The 26962-nt window shown below is 45.3% G+C and overlaps 2 protein-coding genes and 2 long non-coding RNA genes across 4 annotated transcripts in view; 3 read left to right on the top strand and 1 right to left on the bottom strand.

Annotated features, from left to right (window-relative positions):
• Positions 1–7604, top strand: part of LRRC72 (leucine rich repeat containing 72) — a 49141-nt gene extending 41537 nt beyond the window's left edge. Inside the window, exon 10 of the mRNA XM_077268059.1 lies at positions 7493–7604. The gene's annotated coding sequence lies outside the window, so the exon portion shown is untranslated. The remainder of the gene's footprint in view (positions 1–7492) is intronic.
• Positions 1–26962, bottom strand: part of ANKMY2 (ankyrin repeat and MYND domain containing 2) — a 52950-nt gene that overhangs the window by 2974 nt on the left and 23014 nt on the right. Inside the window, exons 3-9 of the mRNA XM_077268049.1 lie at positions 19247–19385; positions 15998–16096; positions 8860–9020; positions 7524–7738; positions 5688–5823; positions 5187–5315; positions 3787–3928 (exon numbers count right to left, since the gene is read on the bottom strand). Coding sequence (XP_077124164.1) covers positions 3787–3928; positions 5187–5315; positions 5688–5823; positions 7524–7738; positions 8860–9020; positions 15998–16096; positions 19247–19385 — 1021 coding nt within the window. The remainder of the gene's footprint in view (positions 1–3786; positions 3929–5186; positions 5316–5687; positions 5824–7523; positions 7739–8859; positions 9021–15997; positions 16097–19246; positions 19386–26962) is intronic.
• On the top strand, positions 8265–16460 carry LOC143781447 (uncharacterized). Its single transcript, XR_013216714.1, has 3 exons — positions 8265–8723; positions 16101–16195; positions 16289–16460. It is a non-coding gene; the product is annotated as an uncharacterized LOC143781447 (long non-coding RNA).
• LOC143781446 (uncharacterized) lies at positions 18595–23623 on the top strand. Its single transcript, XR_013216713.1, has 3 exons — positions 18595–18726; positions 18856–18957; positions 22442–23623. It is a non-coding gene; the product is annotated as an uncharacterized LOC143781446 (long non-coding RNA).

Raw genomic sequence — 26962 nt, 5'->3', positions numbered from 1 at the left:
ATAGGAGCAGTATTATAGTAGTTATATTCCTGTACATAGGGGCAGTATTATAGTAGTTATATTCTTGTACATAGGAGTAGTATTATAGTAGTTATATTCTTGTATATAGGGGCAGTATTATAGTAGTTATATTCTTGTACATAGGGAGCAGTATTATAGTAGTTATATTCTTGTACATAGGAGCAGTATTATAGTAGTTATATTCTTGTACATAGGGGCAGTATTATAGTAGTTATATTCTTGTACATAGGGGCAGTATTATAGTAGTTATATTCTTGTACATAGGAGCAGTATTATAATAGTTATATTCTTGTACATAGGGAGCAGTATTATAGTAGTTATATTCCTGTACATAGGAGCAGTATTATAGTAGTTATATTCTTGTACATAGGAGCAGTATTATAGTAGTTATATTCTTGTACATAGGGAGCAGTATTATAGTAGTTATATTCCTGTACATAGGAGCAGTATTATAGTAGTTATATTCTTGTACATAGGGGCAGTATTATAGTAGTTATATTCTTGTACATAGGGGCAGTATTATAGTAGTTATATTCTTGTACATAGGGGCAGTATTATAGTAGTTATATTCCTGTACATAGGGGCAGTATTATAGTAGTTATATTCTTGTACATAGGAGCAGTATTATAGTAGTTATATTCTTGTACATAGGGGCAGTATTGTAGTAGTTATATTCTTGTACATAGGGGCAGTATTATAGTAGTTATATTCTTGTACATATGGGCAGTATTATAGTAGTTATATTCTTGTACATAGGGGCAGTATTATAGCAGTTATATTCTTGTACATAGGGGCAGTATTATAGTAGTTATATTCTTGTACATAGGAGCAGTATTATAGTAGTTATATTCTTGTACATATGGGCAGTATTATAGTAGTTATATTCTTGTACATAGGGGCAGTATTATAGCAGTTATATTCTTGTACATAGGAGCAGTATTATAGTAGTTATATTCTTGTACATAGGAGCAGTATTATAGTAGTTATATTCTTGTACATAGGGGCAGTATTATAGTAGTTATATTCTTGTACATAGGGGCAGTATTATAGTAGTTATATTCTTGTACATAGGAGCAGTATTATAATAGTTATATTCTTGTACATAGGGAGCAGTATTATAGTAGTTATATTCCTGTACATAGGAGCAGTATTATAGTAGTTATATTCTTGTACATAGGAGCAGTATTATAGTAGTTATATTCTTGTACATAGGGAGCAGTATTATAGTAGTTATATTCCTGTACATAGGAGCAGTATTATAGTAGTTATATTCTTGTACATAGGGGCAGTATTATAGTAGTTATATTCTTGTACATAGGAGCAGTATTATAGTAGTTATATTCCTGTACATAGGGGCAGTATTATAGTAGTTATATTCTTGTACATAGGAGTAGTATTATAGTAGTTATATTCTTGTATATAGGGGCAGTATTATAGTAGTTATATTCTTGTACATAGGGAGCAGTATTATAGTAGTTATATTCTTGTACATAGGAGCAGTATTATAGTAGTTATATTCTTGTACATAGGGGCAGTATTATAGTAGTTATATTCTTGTACATAGGGGCAGTATTATAGTAGTTATATTCTTGTACATAGGAGCAGTATTATAATAGTTATATTCTTGTACATAGGGAGCAGTATTATAGTAGTTATATTCCTGTACATAGGAGCAGTATTATAGTAGTTATATTCTTGTACATAGGAGCAGTATTATAGTAGTTATATTCTTGTACATAGGGAGCAGTATTATAGTAGTTATATTCCTGTACATAGGAGCAGTATTATAGTAGTTATATTCTTGTACATAGGGGCAGTATTATAGTAGGTATATTCTTGTACATAGGGGCAGTATTATAGTAGTTATATTCTTGTACATAGGGGCAGTATTATAGTAGTTATATTCTTGTACATAGGGGCAGTATTATAGTAGTTATATTCTTGTACATAGGAGCAGTATTATAGTAGTTATATTCTTGTACATAGGAGCAGTATTATAGTAGTTATATTCTTGTAAATAGGGGCAGTATTATAATATTGTGAAGAAATGTATACATTTTTAGTGTATATAGAAGTATTAATCAGCAGGAGGTGACAGTGCATTATTTCCTGGGTATAATTTCTTTGCTCCATTGTGCGGCATTATATGATGAATGATTATTTATACCATTAATAATCTACATCAGATGAATATTCCGCACAGATGGCGACTCTTTATACTTTTCCCTTCTCTCCCAGTTATTCGCGCACAGAGCTATGTAATATAATGAGAGCTTTCTGTAAGACTCTGATGATTCCCGCCGATCTGTACGAGGCTGGAGACAATTATCCTCAGCATCTCCGGGTAATGGAGGACAGTGAAGAGTTTCTTGTCGTCCTCCATTCTCCGCTATTGAGCAGCAGCTACATAGACTTCTCCCGCCAAGACGCCATCACACAATCTTGTTCTTACACGTCGTCTCAGTGTCAGTGAAATTAGAGAAGAGGATCAGAGCCGGGTGATGACGGGAGACGCTGAGCGCCGCTCACGCTGCTGCGCCAAGAAAAGGCGTCGTAACACAGGAGGAGCATAAAGGGACGGCGATTAAAGGGATATGCCCTTGTAAGAACGAGGTGATGACTAGTGGGGGTCCCAACTCTGGAAGAAAAGACCTGGCTGAGTTCTTAAATGGCTGTTTAAAGGGTTTTCCCACTACTTGAAGCAGAAAAGCTTAGTCATTTCCTATATGACCTCCCGGATGGACTACTTTAACCAAGAGGCTCTCACTTTGGTGGTCATTCCATTTCATGGTGTCCCATATATCTGAATGGCCAGGATGTAATTCTTGGATGTCACCTGTAGAGGTCACTGCAGGGAAAACATATAGCTTCCTGATTGTGGATGTTCACAGTGCGTGACCCCTATTTCCAGGGATTTATTTTTTTTTTAGCAGCATGGTCTACAAGTGAGAGACTGCTGTACCACAAGGGCAAAATAATACCATAGATTTTAATAAAGTTTTAATTACACACCATTGTAACACCCCTTTAAATAGAACCAGTCACTTCCCATAAATACGTAATATTTTAATCTGCTGCGAATGCCGCCTTTCTCCTGAATCCGGCGATGTTTTTCTTTTCTTCCTGCGCCTCTCCATTCATAAGATATGGCTCATTCTTCCCTGTATGTAATTGTCTTGTTAGCCAAGGGGGCGTCGTCCTCATGGAGACACCCACATAGAAGCTGAGGATCACACCCTCTTGATTAACAAGACTAGCTCTATATACAGGGAAGAGACGGCCATATCTCAGGAACGGAGAGGCGCAGGAAGAAAAGAAAAACATAGTCGGATTCAGGAGAACAGCGGCATTTACACCGGTCAAAAAAAATCCGTATTTATGGCCAGTGGCAGATTTTCTTTAAAGCCATGTCCATATCTATACTGTGGATTTCTTCACCATTTTCCTAAAATCTGCTTGTTGTCAGTGAATGGAATTAGGATTTCTTTCTATCCGGAGGTTGAAAACACATCCTGACCTTCTACTTTTCACAGCTGAAGGTTTGTTACTGCAGTGTAGATAATCCTGTTTGAGCTAACCATGTGTGAAATCCAAAATTCCCTCCTGTGCTGACAGGTTTGTTACAATGTATCAGTGCAGGTAAATTCTAAAGGATTACCTAGGCTGGATACAATTGTAGCAAACCCTCAGCTGCGAGAAGTTCACGTGTTTGCATTTGTTCCATTCACTGACAGCAATCGCTAATAATCGCCTTTCTCCACGGACCTCTCTCGGCCAGCCGCTCCTGCCTCCTCTTCTCTTTGGACGCCTCCAGCTCCTGCTTCTCTCGCTTCTCCTTCAGGATTTTGCAGACTTTCTTGTGGGCGAACCAGTGAAGTTTCTGACACTTCTGGCCGCAGTAGATCACCTGACGGACGAGGAAACAGGACAGTAAGAAGCCCGAGACGTGTGGCACCAACTCCCATGATGCTTCTGTTAGAACTTGCTGGGAATTGTAGTTCCACAACAGTTTGGGAGAACACCTTGCAGTAACAGTAGTTACATTGTAAGACAGGTAGATGGCAGCAACGCGCAAGCTTCCTCGAAGGTACAGTCTTAAAGGGGTAGTGCCATCTTAAAGAATTATAACAGCTGACGTAACCCTCATCTATGGAGAAAATGATTGAAGTCAATGGGACTTACGGGGAGGAGTCTACTGCTACTTGTTCGGCTCTTTTTATGACTCCCATAGAATTCAATGGAAAGCAACATTTGGTAAAGCAGCAGCTTAATTATTTATGGAGGTTGCAATCCCCTTAAAAAAAAATTGACTGTGGAGTCAAAAGAGGAACCTGTACCCATCCAAGATGGGAATCCCACCTTAAGAATTTATCTTTAGTGTATAAGGATTTTCTATGACCTCTGACTAAATATTTGGGTCAGGTGCAAAGGAGTATTAAAAAGGGGTTGTCCAGGATTAAAAAAACATGACTGCCGCTTACTTGCAAAGACAGCCCCCTGACAACTGTCCTTGAGCTGCACTGAAGTGAATGGGACTGAGCTGCAATACCAGACATGATCTGCGAAAAGGTGTGGCGCCTTTTTTTTTTTTTTTTTTTTGAACACGTAGTCAGAGATCACAAAAAAATTCCACATACAATTCCTAGGCATGTGGAAGCGAGTAGCCATGTTTTACTAATGAAGATTAAATGGGTCTGGAGCTTTAATAAACCCACCCCATAGAGGCAATTGGATAACATACTAATTTAGATCCCATTGCGGGTAGCAGAGGTAACGATGTGAGAATATAGGTGTGAAGTCTATTACAGAGCAGCGTCTCATCGTGGTTTTTGTCCATCTAGGGGTATTATACACTATAAAGTTGGGGAGGAAACTTCTGAAAAGTCAAAATACAGAATTGTGTTCAACGGAGTTATCACTTCTAGGGAACTGCAATGGGCACCAGCTCCACCCCATTGATAATTCTCTGTCTTAAATGAATACCCTTGAGGAGCCTTAAATAGCAGAACTCCACCCCTGCCTAAAGATCAGCGCAATCTATGCTACCTCATATTGTGAAACACTAAGGTCTGAGGAAAGACGAACATTCTTGAACATCTATAGCACTTTCGGGAGGAAAAGTTAAATCAATACCTTGATGTGGCCACAGAGAAATGAATACTCACCAACTTGCAAACCGAGCAGCGTTTATCTGCGCCTTTCTCACCACATGTAGTGCAAAATTCTGCATCCACAAAGCCCACCTGGCCAGTAATGGCTTGTGTCAGCACGGAAAACGCTGTGGGGTCAGATCCCTGGAGAAACCAAATATACATGATTAGCTCCAAAATCTTAAAAGTCATTCACGGCACAGAAATAAACAAGTTCTGCTGCTCTAGGAGGCTCATACGCCATCTCGGAGTGGTCATGGTGGCCATATCCTGTGTCACCTAGAAAACCAAAATATTCTTTATAGGAAAAATAAAGAATTTATATTTAGATGTTTTGTTTGTTTTTTTTACTTCCATGCTTATATTTTGAGTTAAAAACTTTTTTTTTCTGGATTTGGGTTTAGGGAATTGAAGTAGAGATACTTAGGGTCTTGACATAGGGTCACTTTCAGCTGCTGCAAGAGAACTATTTAAAGCAATATGTCCGATATTTCCAATTCCCAGTAATACCCTTACAATTTCCACAGGAGCGATGCTTCGAACCAGCTGCTGCAGGAGTGTGGCCTCGCAGTATGGAAATTTCCGGATACTTTCCCTTATGAACTTTTCTTGGAAAACGGGAAAGCAGTCGCCCTCTCGACCCTTCAGTAAGCTAAACGAGAACGCGGAGAGAAGCGTCAAACAGGGAAACCATGGAAAATAGTGAATATACACAGGTAATAGGTGCACGCTGTGATAAGGCCGGCCCCCGAGGAGCCCACAAATAACAGCATCCGCTGCTATGCCCCATGAGGAATACTAGGCTAAGTGACCCCTGAGGCTGCAGTCAGACCTGCGGTGACCAGCAGATCACCATGTGAACAGCGCTATGGAGAGCTCCACCAGACTCCAGTCACACCCAGAGCTGCATTTAAAATTCACTGACATTTGGATTATGTCAACATTTAACCCCCTGGAAACTCGGACATAATGTTATTTTTTTTTTGCTGCCGTTTTTCTACTTCTTTGCTTTTGAAGAACCTTAATGTTTACAACTATGTGGACATATAAGCCATATATATTTATTTTTTGCAGGATGAGTTTATAAAATTGAATGAAACATACCGTATAAAAAAAAATACAAATACTAAATAATAATATTAATATTATTAATAATACTACTACTGATCGGGTCGGTCAGTTGAAAAAAAACCAAAAGTTACAAAAAACAAAAATAGCAATTCTGTTGTTACATTTTGGAGTTACAATACGAGCTGGTATCTTAGGAATCAGTCTGGTTACGGTGAGACCATATTTATGCTTCTGCTTTTCTTTTGTTTTAGCCTGGCTCTTTAGAATATTACTTTATGTTTTGCTTTTTTGCTGTACAAGCTGTAGTTTTTATTGGCCCCATTTTGTTTGTTTTTTGCCTTTTTTTTTTTTTTACCTCTTTTTTCAGGAGAGTTGGGTGGTGATGCAATTCTGCCCTTTCCCCCCAATTTTATCATGATGGACAACGTGATCTAAGAGGTTAAACTGTTTGCAGTGTGAGCCAGCTCCAATGGCAGCAGCTCCTCTCGGGTGCTGGCTGTATAATGCGGCCGTCACCCGCACTGTATGGCGTCTGCTCCACATCAACAGTAAATGTACGGCGGTGGTATGTAAAAGGGTTAATCCCAGCTTCATAAATGGGTATTGGGGAAATAGAGGCAATTTTGCTATTTACGACAAATGAAAATTTCCAGCTGTTGTTGAGATATAAACACTTTCTTTCTTTACTGCTCGTTGCCTTGGAGATCGACCACCGTTGCTAGACCTCACAACATACGCAGTCTTCTCTATGGATGGTTTTGAAGCCGGCCAGCATCGCCTAAGTGTGCTGCTACCTCCCAATGCCAGCCAGCTCCAGGGCAAGGCTTACAAGCTAGACAGCAGCGGTGGACGGTCTCTATGACAACGAACTGTAAACAAAAGAAAAAATGTTTATATCTCAAAAACAGCTGCAAATGTTAATAAGCAGTAAATTGCAAAAGTGCTTGTTTTACGCAGCATAATCCGGCAACATCCATGTCTGAAGTTGAGGAATAACCCTTTATTAAGCACTTTTGTGGTGGAATAATCATCATCATCATCATCATCATCATCTCGGCCTCCCCTGGAATCAAGAAGCCAGCAGAATCGTGAATGCAGCTTTGGATGTGGCTGGAGTATAGGAGCCAGTGTAAAAAAATGTCTAGAATAGGATACAGATTACATACAATTACTATGATTTATTACTTCATAGTAAAGGCAGAAAGTTTGGAAATTGTCTTGATTAAACATCTCCCGTTTTGTGTACACAGCTCCTCTGCAGACCTATGCATTCCATGGTACCTTTTAATGAGAGGATCCAGCTGATTCTCCTGCTCCTGCAGATGAGCGCTGCACTTCTGGAAGATACAGCTGATGAAATGCATCTTCATGGCCAGGACCTCGTTCATGTCTCGCTGCTTCATGCACTTCTCACAGATCAGGTCCAGCACCGCGCTGCATCTCTTCAGAGCTTCCGCATCCAACAGCAGCGGGTTCTCCTTTATCAAAAAAATTATCTGGGAGAACAGATTGCACCAGAATTTATTTTTTACTTATATAAAATTTTAGTTTAACAAGTTAAAATGGTTGTCCACTTTTTGGGGACAATTATTTTGTAGTAAAATGCAGTCATTTTGGGCCTAAAAATCATTTTTGCAATTGGGTTTCAGTAAAGATTTGGCTTCTACAGCCTCTGTGTTGCATCATCTATTGCTGGCTGCAGAATGAGTCATCTGAGAAACCATCAGTGAGCTCATTCTGTTTGCAACTCTTTCATCTGTCTTTTTCTAAGCTCCTCTTAGCCGATTTATGACCACACAACACATCAATGTTTTACATGCAGGGAAACAAAGATTGTAAAAGCCAAACAGGGCAACATTTTTTAATTAAACCCAAATCGCTAAAAATATATTAACCCCAAGTACATGCATTAAAAAATAAAATTGGGTCAGCATCACACTAGAAAGAGCCCAACTCCCTTGGTAAGCAGAGAATGTATGCATTTTAATTTCTTTTCAACGTGTGATATACATGTAGGTTACAGGTGGAGGAAGGCAAATGCAGGGTGCTAGCATGGCAGGCGAGGCCTGCTGAAGGCCCCCATGGCGGTCCCTGTGGCACTCCTGTTAAACACAGCTGCAGGCTCCAAGTTTAGCCTCTGTAGATATTTCAATATGTTAGCCTTGTAGCTTATGTGACAAGCATCAAATGACTACTCAAAAAATAAGTTTTCAGAAATATAGAATAATAAGAATATACAGATCTGATATTGCTGTAATCGGACTGATCAATAATGACACCAGGTTACTTTTACCGCAAAATGTTGTGGAAATAACACTGACAGATTTGTGTTTTATTTCACTGCGCTTGGATTTTTTTTTCATCATTTTTCAGTACATTTTACGGTCACTCAAAACTGCAACTCGACTCGCAAATAAGTCGTCGTAGAGCGGTGGAGTTATGGCCACTGGAAGGCGAGGAAAGAAAGCGCAAAGGTGAAAGGTAACCGCTATCAGAGGGGTCAGAGAGGTCAAAGTCAAAAAGATTAAAAAAAAGATACAAAACAGAGACATTAGTGGACTCTAGATCTGATCATCAGCACATGACGGCCCCCAGAACAAAGACGTGACCGCTTTACCTGCACCGGGTGGAGGTTGGTGGTGGTGATGATCTTGTGTAACGGTCCGGACAGCTTCACCGGTAACTTTGGTTCCGTGTTCAGTCCTTGCGGTTTGGTGTAATAATCCAACTTCTCACGAGGAAAGAAATTGTTAATGACGGTGACACAATCGTGCTGACCTGGGAGATACAAAGAGAAGAAGGGAAGTCCGAGAGTCACGCCCGCTCTGGGGGCCATACTGACACGTCAGGTAAAGGATTCCATCCTACATGCAGATCACACACACTGCTCTCTGCTCTACAGACGATCAGGGCATGCTGGGAGCTGTAGTTTTGCAACATCTGGAAAGTCACAGGTTGGGGACCAATCCCATAGGGGTAATAGACTATGGCCCCAGCTAAGATGGAAGGGAGGGGAAATAAGAATGACTGTATAGAAGGTAAAAGGGAGCAAACCAAGGCTGGATTATCCTGTACAATGATCGGGGAGGAGGCAGGAAACATTTCAATGCCTCATGTGTCTCACAGTTCAGATTTGGATACAATTGTATCCAGTCTGTACTGGTCTGGGTTACCTGTACTGATACATTGTAACAAACAAAAGGCATCAAAAGTCACAATTGTTTGTATCATAAAAGAAACACAGTCCTATATGTATAATATTGTCTAATGCAGTTATTTCTACATACAGATACATGATAAGATTCTGTCTGCAGCCACCACTAGGGGGAGCTCCCTGTATACAGAGATACATGATAAGATCCTGTCTGCAGCCACCACTAGGGGGAGCTCCCTGTATACAGAGATACATGATAAGATCCTGTCTGCAGTCACCACTAGGGGGAGCTCCCTGTATACAGAGATACATGATAAGATCCTGTCTGCAGCCACCACTAGGGGAAGCTCCCTGTATACAGAGATACATGATAAGATCCTGTCTGCATCCACCACTAGGGGGAGCTCCCTGTATACAGAGATACATGATAAGATCCTGTCTGCAGTCACCACTAGGGGGAGCTCCCTGTATACAGAGATACATGATAAGATCCTGTCTGCAGCCACCACTAGGGGAAGCTCCCTGTATACAGAGATACATGATAAGATCCTGTCTGCATCCACCACTAGGGGAAGCTCCCTGTATACAGATATACATGATAAGATCCTGTCTGCATCCACCACTATGGGAAGCTCCTTGTATACAGAGATACATGATAAGATCCTGTCTGCAGCCACCACTAGGGGGAGCTCCCTGTATACAGAGATACATGATAAGATCCTGTCTGCAGCCACCACTAGGGGGAGCTCCCTGTATACAGAGATACATGATAAGATCCTGTCTGCAGTCACCACTAGGGGGAGCACCCTGTATACAGAGATACATGATAAGATCCTGTCTGCAGTCACCACTAGGGGGAGCTCCCTGTATACAGAGATACATGATAAGATCCTGTCTGCAGTCACCACTAGGGGGAGCTCCCTGTATACAGAGATACATGATAAGATCCTGTCTGCAGTCACCACTAGGGGGAGCTCCCTGTATACAGAGATACATGATAAGATCCTGTCTGCAGTCACCACTAGGGGGAGCTCCCTGTATACAAAGATACATGATAAGATCCTGTCTGCAGTCACCACTAGGGGGAGCACCCTGTATACAGAGATACATGATAAGATCCTGTCTGCAGCCACCACTAGGGGGAGCTCCCTGTATACAGAGATACATGATAAGATCCTGTCTGCAGTCACCACTAGGGGGAGCTCCCTGTATACAGAGATACATGATAAGATCCTGTCTGCAGTCACCACTAGGGGGAGCTCCCTGTATACAGAGATACATGATAAGATCCTGTCTGCAGTCACCACTAGGGGGAGCTCCCTGTATACAGAGATACATGATAAGATCCTGTCTGCAGTCACCACTAGGGGGAGCTCCCTGTATACAGAGATACATGATAAAATCCTGTCTGCAGTCACCACTAGGGGGAGCTCCCTGTATACAGAGATACATGATAAAATCCTGTCTGCAGTCACCACTAGGGGGAGCTCCCTGTATACAGAGATACATGATAAGATCCTGTCTGCAGCCACCACTAGGGGAAGCTCCCTGTATACAGAGATACATGATAAGAATCTGTCTGCAGCCACCACTAGGGGGAGCTCCCTGTATACAGAGATACATGATAAGATCCTGTCTGCAGTCACCACTAGAGGGAGCTCCCTGTATACAGAGATACATGATAAGATCCTGTCTGCAGCCACCACTAGGGGGAGCTCCCTGTATACAGAGATACATGATAAGATCATGTCTGCAGTCACCACTAGGGGGAGCTCCCTGTATACAGAGATACATGATAAGATCCTATCTGCAGCCACCACTAGGGGAAGCTCCCTGTATACAGAGATACATGATAAGAATCTGTCTGCAGCCACCACTAGGGGGAGCTCCCTGTATACAGAGATATATGATAACATTCTGTCTGCAGCCACCACTAGGGGAGCTCCCTGTATACAGAGATACATGATAAGATCCTGTCTGCAGCCACCACTAGGGGGAGCTCCCTGTATACAGAGATACATGATAAGATCCTGTCTGCAGTCACCACTAGGGGGAGCTCCCTGTATATAGAGATACATGATAAGATCCTGTCTGCAGCCACCACTAGGGGGAGCTCCCTGTATACAGAGATACAGGATAAGATCCTGTCTGCAGCCACCACTAGGGGGAGCTCCCTGTATACAGAGATACAGGATAAGAACCTGTCTGCAGTCACCACTAGGGGGAGCACCCTGTATACAGAGATACATGATAAGATCCTGTCTGCAGCCACCACTAGGGGGAGCTCCCTGTATACAGAGATACATGATAAGATCCTGTCTGCATCCACCACTAGGGGAAGCTCCCTGTATACAGATATACATGATAAGATCCTGTCTGCATCCACCACTAGGGGGAGCTCCCTGTATACAGAGATACATGATAAGATCCTGTCTGCAGCCACAACTAGGGGGAGCTCCCTGTATACAGAGATACATGATAAGATCCTGTCTGCAGCCACCACTAGGGGGAGCTCCCTGTATACAGAGATACATGATAAGATCCTGTCTGCAGCCACCACTAGGGGGAGCTCCCTGTATACAGAGATACATGATAAGATCCTGTCTGCAGCCACCACTAGGGGGAGCTCCCTGTATACAGAGATACATGATAAGAACCTGTCTGCAGCCACCACTAGGGGGAGCTCCCTGTATACAGAGATACAGGATAAGAACCTGTCTGCAGTCACCACTAGGGGGAGCACCCTGTATACAGAGATACATGATAAGATTCTGTCTGCAGCCACCACTAGGGGGAGCTCCCTGTATACAGAGATACATGATAAGATCCTGTCTGCAGTCACCACTAGGGGGAGCTCCCTGTATACAGAGATACATGATAAGATCCTGTCTGCAGTCACCACTAGGGGGAGCTCCCTGTATACAGAGATACATGATAAAATCCTGTCTGCAGTCACCACTAGGGGGAGCTCCCTGTATACAGAGATACATGATAAGATCCTGTCTGCAGTCACCACTAGGGGGAGCTCCCTGTATACAGAGATACATGATAAGATCCTGTCTGTAGTCACCACTAGGGGGAGCTCCCTGTATACAGAGATACATGATAAGATCCTGTCTGCAGCCACCACTAGGGGGAGCTCCCTGTATACAGAGATACATGATAAGATCCTGTCTGCAGCCACCACTAGGGGGAGCTCCCTGTATACAGAGATACATGATAAGATCCTGTCTGCAGCCACCACTAGGGGGAGCTCCCTGTATACAGAGATACATGATAAGATCCTGTCTGCAGCCACCACTAGGGGGAGCTCCCTGTATACAGAGATTCATGATAATATCTTGTCTGCAGTCACCACTAGGGGGAGCTCCCTGTATAGAGAGATACATGATAAGATCCTGTCTGTAGTCACCACTAGGGGGAGCTCCCTGTATACAGAGATACATGATAAGATCCTGTCTGCAGCCACCACTAGGGGGAGCTCCCTGTATACAGAGATACATGATAAGATCCTGTCTGCAGCCACCACTAGGGGGAGCACCCTGTATACAGAGATACATGATAAGATCCTGTCTGCAGCCACCACTAGGGGGAGCTCCCTGTATACAGAGATACATGATAAGATCCTGTCTGCAGTCACCACTAGGGGGAGCTCCCTGTATACAGAGATACATGATAAGATCCTGTCTGCAGCCACCACTAGGGGGAGCTCCCTGTATACAGAGATACATGATAAGATTCTGTCTGCAGCCACCACTAGGGGGAGCTCCCTGTATACAGAGATACATGATAAGATCCTGTCTGCAGCCACCACTAGGGGGAGCTCCCTGTATACAGAGATACAGGATAAGAACCTGTCTGCAGTCACCACTAGGGGGAGCACCCTGTATACAGAGATACATGATAAGATCCTGTCTGCAGCCACCACTAGGGGGAGCTCCCTGTATACAGAGATACATGATAAGATCCTGTCTGCATCCACCACTAGGGGAAGCTCCCTGTATACAGATATACATGATAAGATCCTGTCTGCATCCACCACTATGGGAAGCTCCCTGTATACAGAGATACATGATAAGATCCTGTCTGCAGCCACCACTAGGGGGAGCTCCCTGTATACAGAGATACATGATAAGATCCTGTCTGTAGTCACCACTAGGGGGAGCTCCCTGTATACAGAGATACATGATAAGATCCTGTCTGCAGCCACCACTAGGGGGAGCTCCCTGTATACAGAGATACATGATAAGATCCTGTCTGCAGCCACCACTAGGGGGAGCTCCCTGTATACAGAGATACATGATAAGATCCTGTCTGCAGCCACCACTAGGGGAAGCTCCCTGTATACAGAGATACATGATAAGATCCTGTCTGCAGCCACCACTAGGGGGAGCTCCCTGTATACAGAGATACATGATAAGATCCTGTCTGCAGCCACCACTAGGGGGAGCTCCCTGTATACAGAGATACAGGATAAGAACCTGTCTGCAGTCACCACTAGGGGGAGCACCCTGTATACAGAGATACATGATAAGATTCTGTCTGCAGCCACCACTAGGGGGAGCTCCCTGTATACAGAGATACATGATAAGATCCTGTCTGCAGCCACCACTAGGGGGAGCTCCCTGTATACAGAGATACATGATAAGATCCTGTCTGCAGTCACCACTAGGGGGAGCTCCCTGTATACAGAGATACATGATAATATTCTCTCTGCAGTCACCACTAGGGGGAGCTCCCTGTATACAGAGATACATGATAAGATCCTGTCTGCAGCCATCACTAGGGGAAGCTCCCTGTATACAGAGATACATGATAAGATCCTGTCTGCAGCCACCACTAGGGGGAGCTCCCTGTATACAGAGATACATGATAAGATTCTGCCTGCAGTCACCATTAGGGGGAGCACCCTGTATACAGAGATACATGATAAGATCCTGTCTGCAGCCACCACTAGGGGGAGCTCCCTGTATACAGAGATACATGATAAGAACCTGTCTGCAGCCACCACTAGGGGGAGCTCCCTGTATACAGAGATACATGATAAGATCCTGTCTGCAGCCACCACTAGGGGGAGCTCCCTGTATACAGAGATACAGGATAAGAACCTGTCTGCAGTCACCACTAGGGGGAGCACCCTGTATACAGAGATACATGATAAGATTCTGTCTGCAGCCACCACTAGGGGGAGCTCCCTGTATACAGAGATACATGATAAGATCCTGTCTGCAGCCACCACTAGGGGGAGCTCCCTGTATACAGAGATACATGATAAGATCCTGTCTGCAGTCACCACTAGGGGGAGCTCCCTGTATACAGAGATACATGATAATATTCTCTCTGCAGTCACCACTAGGGGGAGCTCCCTGTATACAGAGATACATGATAAGATCCTGTCTGCAGCCATCACTAGGGGGAGCTCCCTGTATACAGAGATACATGATAAGATCCTGTCTGCAGCCATCACTAGGGGGAGCTCCCTGTATACAGAGATACATGATAAGATCCCGTCTGCAGCCACCATTAGGGGGAGCTCCCTGTATACAGAGATACATGATAAGTCTGTCTGCAGTCATCACTAGGGGGAGCTCTCTGTATACAGAGATACATGATAAGATCCTGTCTGCAGCCATCACTAGGGGGAGCTCCCTGTATACAGAGATACATGATAAGATCCCGTCTGCAGCCACCATTAGGGGGAGCTCCCTGTATACAGAGATACATGATAAGTCTGTCTGCAGTCATCACTAGGGGGAGCTCCCTGTATACAGAGATACATGATAAGATCCCGTCTGCAGTCACCACTAGGGGGAGCTCCCTGTATACAGAGATACATGATAATATTCTCTCTGCAGTCACCACTAGGGGGAGCTCCCTGTATACAGAGATACATGATAAGATCCTGTCTGCAGACACCACTAGGGGGAGCTCCCTGTATACAGAGATACATGATAAGATCCTGTCTGCAGTCACCACTAGGGGGAGCTCCCTGTATACAGAGATACATGATAATATTCTCTCTGCAGTCACCACTAGGGGGAGCTTCCTGTATACAGAGATACATGATAATATTCTCTCTGCAGTCACCACTAGGGGGAGCTCCCTGTATACAGAGATACATGATAATATTCTCTCTGCAGTCACCACTAGGGGGAGCTCCCTGTATACAGAGATACATGATAAGATCCCGTCTGCAGTCACCACTAGGGGGAGCTCCCTGTATACAGAGATACATGATAAGATCCTGTCTGCAGTCACCACTAGGGGGAGCTCCCTGTATACAGAGATACATGATAATATTCTCTCTGCAGCCACCACTAGGGGGAGCTTCCTGTATACAGAGATACATGATAATATTCTCTCTGCAGTCACCACTAGGGGGAGCTCCCTGTATACAGAGATACATGATAATATTCTCTCTGCAGTCACCACTAGGGGGAGCTCCCTGTATACAGAGATACATGATAAGATCCTGTCTGCAGTCACCACTAGAGGGAGCTCACAAGGACAATATCTGATTTTTTTAACCCCATTTTCTTTATAAAAGAGAAAAATAAAGGGAAAAAAAACACTATTTCATACACAACATTAAAGGTTTTACCTACAAAAGCTGCCATTTGTGCGGCCGTCCTGCCAACAGAATTAACCACGTCGGTGTCGGCCCCGGCCTCTAACATCATCCAGACGATTTCTTTTTTTCCTAGGACACAGAAAAACTAATATGATTACCTCCAAGAAAGGAAATGGGGCCACCGACATTACAATGCAAATCGGACTTCAAGAGTATCTGTGGTTTCAGGTGCACATGAGGAGTGACACCATTTCTGGCCACTATATGACTTGTATCCTGTATTTCCGTCTCTCACGCTTTTCCTTTCTCCTCCTGCCATAGACTTCAATAGGCAGCTGTAACCTGACTCCTCAGTGAACCTTGTTTTGGGCATTTTCGTTTTAGCAGTATTTTACAGTAAATGAGGACATGATTATGTTTGATCCAGTGCCAGGATCCCTAAATTCTCACCGCTTTAAAGATTTCTGCTTGCGGTCAGTGAATGAGAACAGAACTGCGGCTGCACTATGTATCCAGGTATATTAGAGGACGGCACCCAACATGATAAATGCTGTGATGCTTTTCCAGTGTATCATATGGGAAGTATTCCGAGGGGAGGGAGTATCTTTGTGTTACCGATATGATCTGCAGCAATGAGCAGCGGTCGGTCCCAATAATTAGGGGGTACGATAGGGGCCCTGTTGTCTATGACGGAGTGCCCCTTTACCATATAGTTAGTATCTATATCCATAGAGTAAATGTACATGTGCAGGCAGTAGCGGCGGTGGGGGCAGCAGCGGTGGTGGGGGCAGCAGCGGCGGTGGGGGCAGCAGCGGTGCTGGGGGCAGTAGCGGTGGTGGGGGCAGTAGCGGTGGTGGGGGCAGTAGCGGTGGTGGGGGCAGTAGCGGCGGTGGGGGCAGTAGCGGCGGTGGGGGCAGTAGCGGAGGTGGGGGCAGTAGCGGTGGTGGGGGCAGTAGCGGCGGTGGGGGCAGCAGCGGCGGTGCGGGCAGCAGCGGCGGTGCGGGCAGCAGCGCATCATTAGCAGCTGCTCCGCTCTGAATAGTCGCTGTATGTGACATCCAGGGCCGAGAACTCTGACTAATCAGATAATGGGGCACTCAGTGTCAGTGCGCGGGGTTCACAGAGCCTCCATTATAAGCAAGAACATGAGGATAATCATCCACCAAGTGATCTGTGGGCGGAGAAGATGCAAAATCTAAAGACATAAACGTCTCCCCTGTAGTTTAGAATAAACGTAGTTTAAAAATGTTTCAATAGAACACAAGAAAATAAGAAACTTTGTAACATCTCTCATCTTTCACTCTGAACTCTTAGCTCAGGGATACATTTTGCATCTTTAAATTTCTCAGAGGGACATTGCATAACTTGTAAGTCTCCTCACTCTGACATGCCAAGCTGGGCATGCTACTCTCCACAAGGAGAAACGTTACCCCTTAGACATCAATTCACGGGTAATATCAGTATTCGATGACAACGGAATGTTACATTACTGAGATACGAGAGGACAGTTGGTGCTCATAAAGTTCCATGGAGAACTGTAACTGTCGTTACAGGAGAACTTTCAGCACAATGTCTGTGTCTCCTCCAGCTCCTCCCTCCTCTGTCTCCTCCCTCTTGTCTGTGTCTCCTCCGGCTCCTCCCTCCTGTCTGTGTCTCCTCCGGCTCCTCACTCCTGTCTGTGCCTCCTCTGGCTCCTACCTCCTCTCTGTGCCTCCTCCGGCTCCTCCCTCCTCTCGGTCTCCTCCGGCTCCTCCCTCCTGTCTGTGTCTCCTCCGGCTCCTCCCTCCTGTCTGTGTCTCCTCCGGCTCCTCCCTCCTGTCTGTGTCTCCTCCGGCTCCTCCCTCCTGTCTGTGTCTCCTCCGGCTCCTCCCTCCTGTCTGTGTCTCCTCCGGCTCCTCCCTCCTGTCTGTGTCTCCTCCGGCTCCTCCTTTCTGTCTGTGTCTCCTCCGGCTCCTCCCTCCTGTCTGTGTCTCCTCCGGCTCCACCCTCCTGTCTGTGTCTCCTCCGGCTCCACCCTCCTGTCTGTGTCTCCTCCCTCCTGTCTGTCTCCTCCGGCTCCTCCCTCCTGTCTGTGTCTCTTCCGGCTCCTCTCTCCTGTCTGTGTCTCCTCTGGCTCCTCTCTTTCTGTGGCTTCTCCAGTTGCTCCTTCTTGTCTGTCTCCTTTAGCTCCTCTCTCCTGTCTGTGTCTCCTCCGGCTCCTCCCTCCTGTCGGTGTCTCCTCCGGCTCCTCCCTCCTGTCGGTGTCTCCTCCGGCTCCTCCCTCCTGTCTGTGTCTCCTCCGGCTCCTCCCTCCTGTCTGTGTCTCCTCCGGCTCCTCCCTCCTGTCTGTGTCTCCCTCCTGTCTGTGTCTCCTCGGGCTCCTCCCTCCTGTCTGTGGTTCCTCCCACCTGTCTGTCTCTTCCAGCTCCTCCATCTTGTCTGTGTCTCCTCCCTCCTGTCGGTGGCTCCTCCCTCCTGTCGATGGCCCCTCCCTCCTGTCGATGGCTCCTCCCTCCTGTCTGTCCCTTTTGGCTCCTCCCTCCTGTCTGTCCCTTTTGGCTCCCCCCTCCTGTCTGTGGCTCCTCCCTCCTGTCTGTGGCTCCTCCCTCCTGTCGGTGGCTCCTCCCTCTCCATAGAACTTTACAAGCACCAACTGTCATCTTCTCTCTCCATAACGGGAAAGTCTCTCTGCACTGAATACAGACTTTATCCATGGATTGAGATTCATTGATCGGTCCAGGAGGAGGAAGAAGCAGATTTCAAAGCTAATAAGAAACAATGTAACGGATCTTTTTACCTGTATTATTGATTTATGAAATAAAATTGTAAAGAATTGTTACTCTCCAAGTGAGGAAGAGCACAGACCTCAGACATGTAAATGCAATGTATACTACTCCTTTATTTTATAGTTCTACTGAGAAAAAAAAAAAAGAAAAAAGGAGCAACTGTTTAAATGGTGATGACCTGGTAATATGTGATCACCGGGAAACAGAACGGACATTGGAGGAACGGTGAGTAGGAAATATTTGTCTTTTATTGTGGGCAGTGAGTTTTGTCCAATAGTGGACAATCCCTTTAAGTCCCGTGTCACCACAGATTATATAATAAGAGGGATGCAGTATGGCATCACAGGAGGATCAGACTACGTGGGGTTTGTTTGTAGTCTGTTACCGTGGAGACACATTGGTCTGCATTGCATCTTTCCACACAAAACTATTTACAAAGTTGCTTATTCGCGATCAGCTGCTTTTGGGCCGTTCCTGGGATTTCACGGTGTGCCCCGCTTACAGCGCCCCCTACCTGACAGACAGGCGAACATCAGCGCCGTGTATCCGTGCTCGTGCTGGTTGCAGTTGACGTCTGCGCCGTGTTGTAGCAGCAGTTTGCACATCTCCACCTTCCCCTTGTACGCCGCGTGCATCAGGGGGGTCATCCCATGCTGCAACAAGAAAGACACCAGGTCAGGGTCACAGTATGAGGACGGGGGCCCTTTAAGGACAACAATTTGGAGTTGCTGTATAGAAAAAAAACACATAAAAAATGGAAAACAGAAAATGTTTTATTTCTCATGTTTATGTCAAGTCACAAAGTGTCTGTGGGACAGAACAGCCGACGTCAGGCCGCGGTCACACTGTCAGCACTGGGTCAGTATCTTACATCAGTATTTACAGCCGAAACCAGGAGAGGAAAAGTATCGGAGACCCGGCACCACGTCTGTGTCATCACCACTCTGGGCTTTGGAGTATAAATACTGACGGAAAATACTGAACGTGTGAACGTGGCCCAATGGGGGCAATGTGGCCGTCACTGACCTTATACTGGGGGCAATGCGGCCGTCACTGACCTTATACTGGGGGCAATGCGGCCGTCACTGACCTTATACTGGGGGCAATGCGGCCGTCACTGACCTCATACTGGGGGCAATGCGGCCGTCACTGACCTTATACTGGGGGTAATGTGGCCATCACTGACCTTATACTGGGGGTAATGCGGCCGTCACTGACCTTATACTGGGGGCAATGCAGCCGTCACTGACCTCATACTGGGGGCAATGCGGCCGTCACTGACCTTATACTGGGGGCAATGCGGCCATCACTGACCTCATACTGGGGGCAATGCGGCCGTCACTGACCTTATACTGGGGGCAATGCGGCCGTCACTGACCTTATACTGGGGGCAATGCGGCCGTCACTGACCTTATACTGGGGGCAATGCGGCCGTCACTGACCTCATACTGGGGGGCAATGCGGCCGTCACTGACCTCATACTGGGGGCAATGCGGCCGTCACTGACCTCATACTGGGGGCACTGCGGTGGTCACTGACATTATAATGGGAGCAATGAGGCCGTCACTGACCTTACACTGTGTTCCAAATTATTATGCAAATTGGATTTAAGTGTCATAAAGATTTAATTGTTTTGTTTTTCAAATAAACTCGTGGATGGTATTGTGTCTCAGGGCTCAATGGATCACTGAAATCAATCTTAAACACATGTGATAATTAGTTTTCCAGGTGATTCTAATTAAAGGAAAACTACTTAAAAATGATGTTCCACATTATTAAGCAGGCCACAGGTTTCAAGCAATATGGGAAATAAAAATGATCTCTCTGCTGCTGAAAAGCGTTAAATAGTGCAATGCCTTGGTCAAGGTTTGAAAACATTAGATATTTCACGAAAACTTAGGAGTGATCATCATACTATGAAGAGATTTATGACTGAAACAGAGTTCATGCAGATAAAGGCATATTGAGGAAGGTTTCTGCCAGACAAATTCATTGAATTAAGAGAGCAGCTGCCAAAATACCATTACAAAGCAGCAAAAAGTTATTTGAAGTTGCTGGTGCCTCTGGAGTCCCTCAAACCTCAAGGTGTAGGCTCCTTCAAAGGCTTAATTTGGTGCATAAACCTACTATTCGGCCACCCCTAAACAGTGATCACAAGCAGAAACGGTTGCAGTGGGCCCAGACATACATGAAGACTATTTTTCAAGCAGTCTTGTTTACTGATGAGTGTCGAGCAACCCTGGACGGTCCAGATGGATGGAGTAGTGGATGGTTGGTGGATGGCCACCATGTCCCAACAAGGCTGAGACGTCAGCAAGGAGGTTGAGGAGTCATGTTTTGGTCCAGAACAGCTGGTAGGGCCCTTTAAGGTTCCTGAAGGTGTGAAAATGACCTCTGCAAAGTGTATAGAGTTTCTGACTGACAACTTTCTTCCATGGTATAAAAAGCAGAAACATGCCTTCAGGAGCAGAAGCATCTTCACGCATGACAATGCACCATCTCATGCTGCAAAGAATACCTCTGAGTCATTGGCTGCTATGGGCATAAAGGGAGATAAACTCATGGTGTGGCCACCATCTTCCCCTGACCTCAACCCTATACAGAACCTTTGGATTATCATCAAGCAAAAGATCTACGAGGGTGGGAGGCAGTTCACACCAAAACAGCAGCTCTGGGAGGCTATTCTGACTTCATGCAAAGAAATACAAGCAGAAACTCTCCAAAAACATACAAGTTTAATAGATGCAAGAATTGTGAAGGTGACATCAAAGAAGGGTCCTATGTTACATGTAACTTGGCCTGGTAGGATGTTTTGGAGTTAAATAGCTTTTTTGTTCAGTGAATGTGACCTCCTAATGCTGCAACTTCCACAAATGAGCATTTTCAGCTCTTTAAAACAGATCAAATGTTTAGAAATTCTACCGTGCCTAATAATTTGGAACAGTGCATTTTGAGGTTTTATTCATTGTGGAGATTATACTGTTATCATTGGGAGGTTTCTTCAATAAAATTCGATGTATAATCTAACGGGTGATGACTTTTATTAGACCGACTGTCATTTGCACCGACCATTTAGGAAAATCCGAGAAAAACTTAATTTGCATAATAATTTGGAACATAGTGTATACTGGGGGGGGGGCACTGTGGCTGTCACTGACCTTATAATGGGGCACTGCAGTGGTCACTGACATTGTAATGGGGCACTGCGTCGGTCACTGACCTCATACTGGGGGCACTGCAGTGGTCACTGACATTATAATGGGGTAATGCAGCCGTCACTGACCTTATAGTGGGGACAGCAGCCGTCACTGACCTTATAGTGGGGTCACTGCGGTGGTCACTGGCATTATAAAGGTGCACTGCGGTAGTCACTGACCTCATACTGGGGGCACTGCGGCCGTCACTGACTTTATAGTGGGGACACTGCAGTGGTCACTGACCTTACACTAGGAGCACTGTGGCTGTCACTAACGGGTAAGAAAAAATAAAAACATTGAAGGGAGGTTTTGGTTCAGACATCAGGAAGGACCCACATTATAATTATCGGGGGTCCCAGCAGTGAGACCCCGGTGATCAGCCGAGTATCACCTGTCCTGTGGATACATTGTTACTGTTACTCTTTGTGACTTTGTATAAACACAAATGTATCAAATTCATTCTGCGTCCTGATCTCAGTAAATCTTTGTTTTCTCTGTTTCTTCATCTTCAGGTTTCTCCTTCTTCTCGGTGGTCTCCGGTGACCGCGGCCGGCCGCTCCGTCCCCTGTAAGCAGCAATTAGCGCTCAGGATGCCGCCAGTTGCCAAGGTTACTGATGCATAGCAACCGAAAAGGCCGTTACTTGGCCAATAACTAAATGAACACAAGTGCAAGTCTGAAGGCGGGAAGAGCAAGAAATCTGCCGAATTACCAGATGGTCACTGAATGCAGGGGCCGAGTGACCCTGTATGGGATCTGCAGAGCCCCTAAATGTGTGGTCATGTGACACTGGCCCCAATTATCTTTTAAAGGGGATCTGTGACCTGATCAAAAGTGTCAATTTTATTTTCACAGCTCCCCTGAGAATTACGTTGGTTGTTTTATTTTCTAAATCCGCCACATGGCTCCAGAGATACGGCCTTCTTATTTAGTGCTTATTTTTTATAGACTTTAAAATGGGGCGTGGCTCACAGGATCCTCAGGGGCGTGTACTTACACTGCTCTCCATAATTACACTGAGCCAAACATAAAGGTCCATAACTCTGAAACTGTAAGGCGGATTTAAAAAAAAAAAAAAAAAAAAGCAAATAACAACATAAACTAAGTACTCAGGGGAACCGCAGGAATAAAAAGAGACCAAAATCTGGCCACTCTGGACCTGGCGATACGTCGTCTTTAAGCCACTAGCTCAGATATTAAACTCCCCATCAAGATATTTGAACTCGGGAGATTACATTTCTCCACTTCAAAGGGATTTCCAAAGAATTAGGAAAATCTGGCAGCTCAAAACCACTAAAGTGAGTGCGACTGAGATGCAATACCGCAAACAACCTGCAAACGGGGGTGGCGCTGTTTAAGGATGGAAAGCTCCATTTTATTAAAATGTTAAATTATTCTGGGTTCAGACATCGTGTAGGCGACACTTCAGATGGTTTCCCTAATTTTGGAGGGGAGCTATTCCTCAACATTTCTTAGCATGGGTTTTCCGAAACTATCTGATAATTAGAGTCTGTCGTTTTCCAGCATAAAAAGACGTTTTCTCATTTCCAGAATGTTCCTAAATGCAGGCGATTCCCCTATTCCCCGGTCTCCATATCAGCCGGAGACATTTTTTTTATTTTTATGTTTCTCGGCCTGCACTCTTCCCTTCAGAATTCGGCAGTGTACAGGAGGGGCGCAGGCGCAGAGCCAAAATTCCACTATGGCTGCAAGTCAGTGCACAGAACAGGGGACACTGGGAGCTTGGTTGGATGGAGGCATGCTGGACATTGTAGTACACATTGATTAGATGAAGCAGAAAAATTGTGAAAAATAGTACTGGACGGCAATTTTGGAAACAGAAAATGTCCTATGCTTCCCTGAAACTTCTGTCTTTTTTAGGGTATGTGCACACGCTGCAGAAAGGTGTGCGCATTTTTCCCGCACTGCAGATTTACCGCGGTTTTCCTGTGGATTCCTATTATGTAGCAGGTGTAAAACCGCTGCGGAATCCGCACAATTGACACAATTGAATTGACATGCTGCGGAATGTAACCCGCAGCATTTCCGCGCGTTTTTTTCCGCAGCATGGGCACTGCAGATTTTGTTTTCCATAGGTTTACATTGTACTGTACACCGCATGAGAAACCGCTGCGAATCCGCACCGTGTGCACATAGCCTTATTATTACTTCAATTCTGCCTTTAGATTTCAGAGGTATAAAACTTTTTACGGTCGTTACAAAGGGGCGTGACTCACACCAGGTAAAGACACGCCCCTGAGGATCTTTGTTAAAGGAGATAATAAATAGTCCCACATCTCTGGAACCGTATGGCAGAATAAAAAAACTACTTGGGAGTAGCACACTGGACACTTTGGAGCAGATGGCAGGTGCTCCTTAGGCCGTGTTCATTGTGCTTTTGCTGCGTTTTCGTTAATAAAACCGGAATCAAAACCTGATGCCGGCAAAGTGAATTCGAAACCTGACGTGTCACGCACAACTGCACACGGGGAGCGTTTATTTTACTTGCACATTTGGTGCAGATAATAATCTGCTGCATATCATTCTCTGTGCGTTTTTCACCATTCAATTCAGTAAAAACCTCACCAAAAAGATGTGTTTTTCCGGCCAAGAAATGCAGAAATTGTCCAGAAATTTTACTCCACCGGTGAATAAAGCCTTAGGAAACACCAAGGTTACTTACGGGTAGCCGGTTTTTCCGGAGCCCATGACGGCACACCTGAGAGAGGGGATCCGCCCAGTCAGGACAGGAAACCCTACTGAAAATAAAAGGGCGGTACCTCTCCCTCGCTTCAGTTGGTTTTCAGAGCATGAGAGGCCCCCCTGGTTAGTACACATGGCAAATCCATCACCACATTATATTAACTAAACACACCCAAAACAATAGTGCACACCGAAGGGTGATAAAAGGGGGGGAATATACGGGTGCCGTCATGGGCTCCGGAAAAACCGGCTACCCGTAAGTAACCTTGGTGTTTTCCCTTCCCCCATGACGGCACACCTGAGAGAATTTTGTAGAATGAAACCTTTAGGGAGGGACCACCGCTTGGAGCACCCTTCTACCAAAGGTTAGGTCAGCAGAGGAGGAAAGGTCTAGCCGGTAGTGTTTGAAAAAAGTTGAGGGTGAGGACCAGGTAGCGGCCTTGCAAATTTGGTCAATTGATACCTCAGCTTTCTCTGCCCAGGAGGTAGCCACAGCTCTGGTGGAGTGAGCCTTGATGCCGTCAGGAACCGGAGTGCCACTTGCAGAGTAGGATAAACTAATGGCCTCCCTGATCCATCTAGCAATAGTACTTTTAGCTACCCCGCACCCTCTTTTGCTACCCTGAAAGGCTACGAATAGGGTTTGGTCTTTCCTCCACTGACTAGTCATAGACATGTAATGTAACATAGATCTTCTCACATCTAACATGTGGAACTTTTGTTCCCCTGGATTTTTAGGATTACTACAGAATGATGGTAAAGTAATCTCTTGACTTCTATGGAACTTTTGAACCACCTTGGGGAGATAAGCCGGGTCTGGTCTTAGAACAATTCTGTCATCAAAAACCTGAGTATAAGGAGGGCATATTGACAGGGCCTGTAAATCACTTACCCTACGTGCCGATGTTAAGGCTACTAGTAAAACTGTTTTAAGGGTAAGTAACTTAGGTGATAACTCCTGCAAAGGCTCAAAGGGCTGTTTAGTCAGGGCTTCTAAGACCAAATTTAGATCCCAAGGAGGGATTTTTGGGATAATGACCGGCCGAGATCTACTGCAAGATTTTATGAATCGTGAGACCCATCTATTTGAGGCAAGATTACAATTATATAGGGCCCCCAGGGCAGAAACCTGAACTTTAAGGGTGCTGGTTGCCAACCCAAGATGTAACCCTGCTTGCAGAAACTCTAAGATAGGACCTATAGGAGCCACCTCCCCCAATGGTTCACCCAGGAAGTCGAGGAATTTTTTCCATGTCCTACCATAGATCCTGGAGGTTATGGGTTTTCTGCTTTTCAACAGGGTGGAGATTAACCCTGGAGAGAATCCTTGGCGACTTAGTAACGCCCTCTCAAATTCCAGGCTGCGAGATGGAAGCCCTTCACCTGAGAGTGGGTCACTGGGCCCTGGGTTAGCAGGTCCGGAACCTCTGGCAGGATCCATGGGTCTGTTACCGACATCTGCCTTAGAAGGGAGAACCAAGGTCTCCTTGGCCAAAAAGGAGCTATGAAGATGATATTCGCCTGATCCTCTCTGATCTTCCGGATCACAGCTGGAATCATCACTATCGGGGGGAATGCGTAGGCCAGAGAAAACTTCCAAGGTATCAGTAGGGCATCTACTGCGAAGGGATGTTCTCTCGGATTCAAGGAGCAGAACCTCCTGACTTTTCTGTTGTGGGAGTTGGCGAACAAGTCTATCTCTGGTGTGCCCCAGGCTTGGACTATTTGTTGAAATATCTGGGGGTTTAATGACCATTCCCCCTGCTTTAAGCCTCTGCGACTCAGGAAGTCCGCTTGAGTGTTTTCTGTGCCTTTGATGTGCAATGCCGACAGAGATGACAGGTGTTGTTCTGCTAGTTGAAAAAGTATGTTTGATGCCTGCATGAGGCCTTTGGACCTCGTTCCCCCCTGATGATTGACATACGCCACCACTGCTCGATTGTCCGTCAGGATTCGAGTATGGCGACCCCGGAGTAAAGGAAGAAAATGTCTTAGGGATTTCTCCACTGCCCACAGCTCTTTTTCGTTTGATCCATAGTTCTTTTCTCGTATGGACCAGGTCCCTTGTACAGAGTGAGACCTCAGGTGAGCCCCCCAACCTGTACCACTTGCGTCGGTCGTGATAATGTCTATGACCGGATTTTGCCACCGGACCCCCATTGTCAGGTGGTTTCTCACAGTCCACCAAACTAGGGAATCCCTTACGCCCAGGGAGAGACATAGATTTCCTTCTAAATGCCCTTTTAGTAGTCTTTGAGCTGAGAGAACTTCCCACTGTAGTTGTCTTAGGTGGAATTGTGCCCATTCTACTGCCGGAATACACGATGTTAA

Source organism: Ranitomeya variabilis, chromosome 6 (genome assembly GCF_051348905.1).
Source record: "Ranitomeya variabilis isolate aRanVar5 chromosome 6, aRanVar5.hap1, whole genome shotgun sequence".
Lineage (NCBI taxonomy): Eukaryota > Metazoa > Chordata > Amphibia > Anura > Dendrobatidae > Ranitomeya > Ranitomeya variabilis.
The sequence above is the reverse complement of the archived record's forward strand: the minus strand, read 5'-3'. Positions and strand labels throughout refer to the sequence as shown.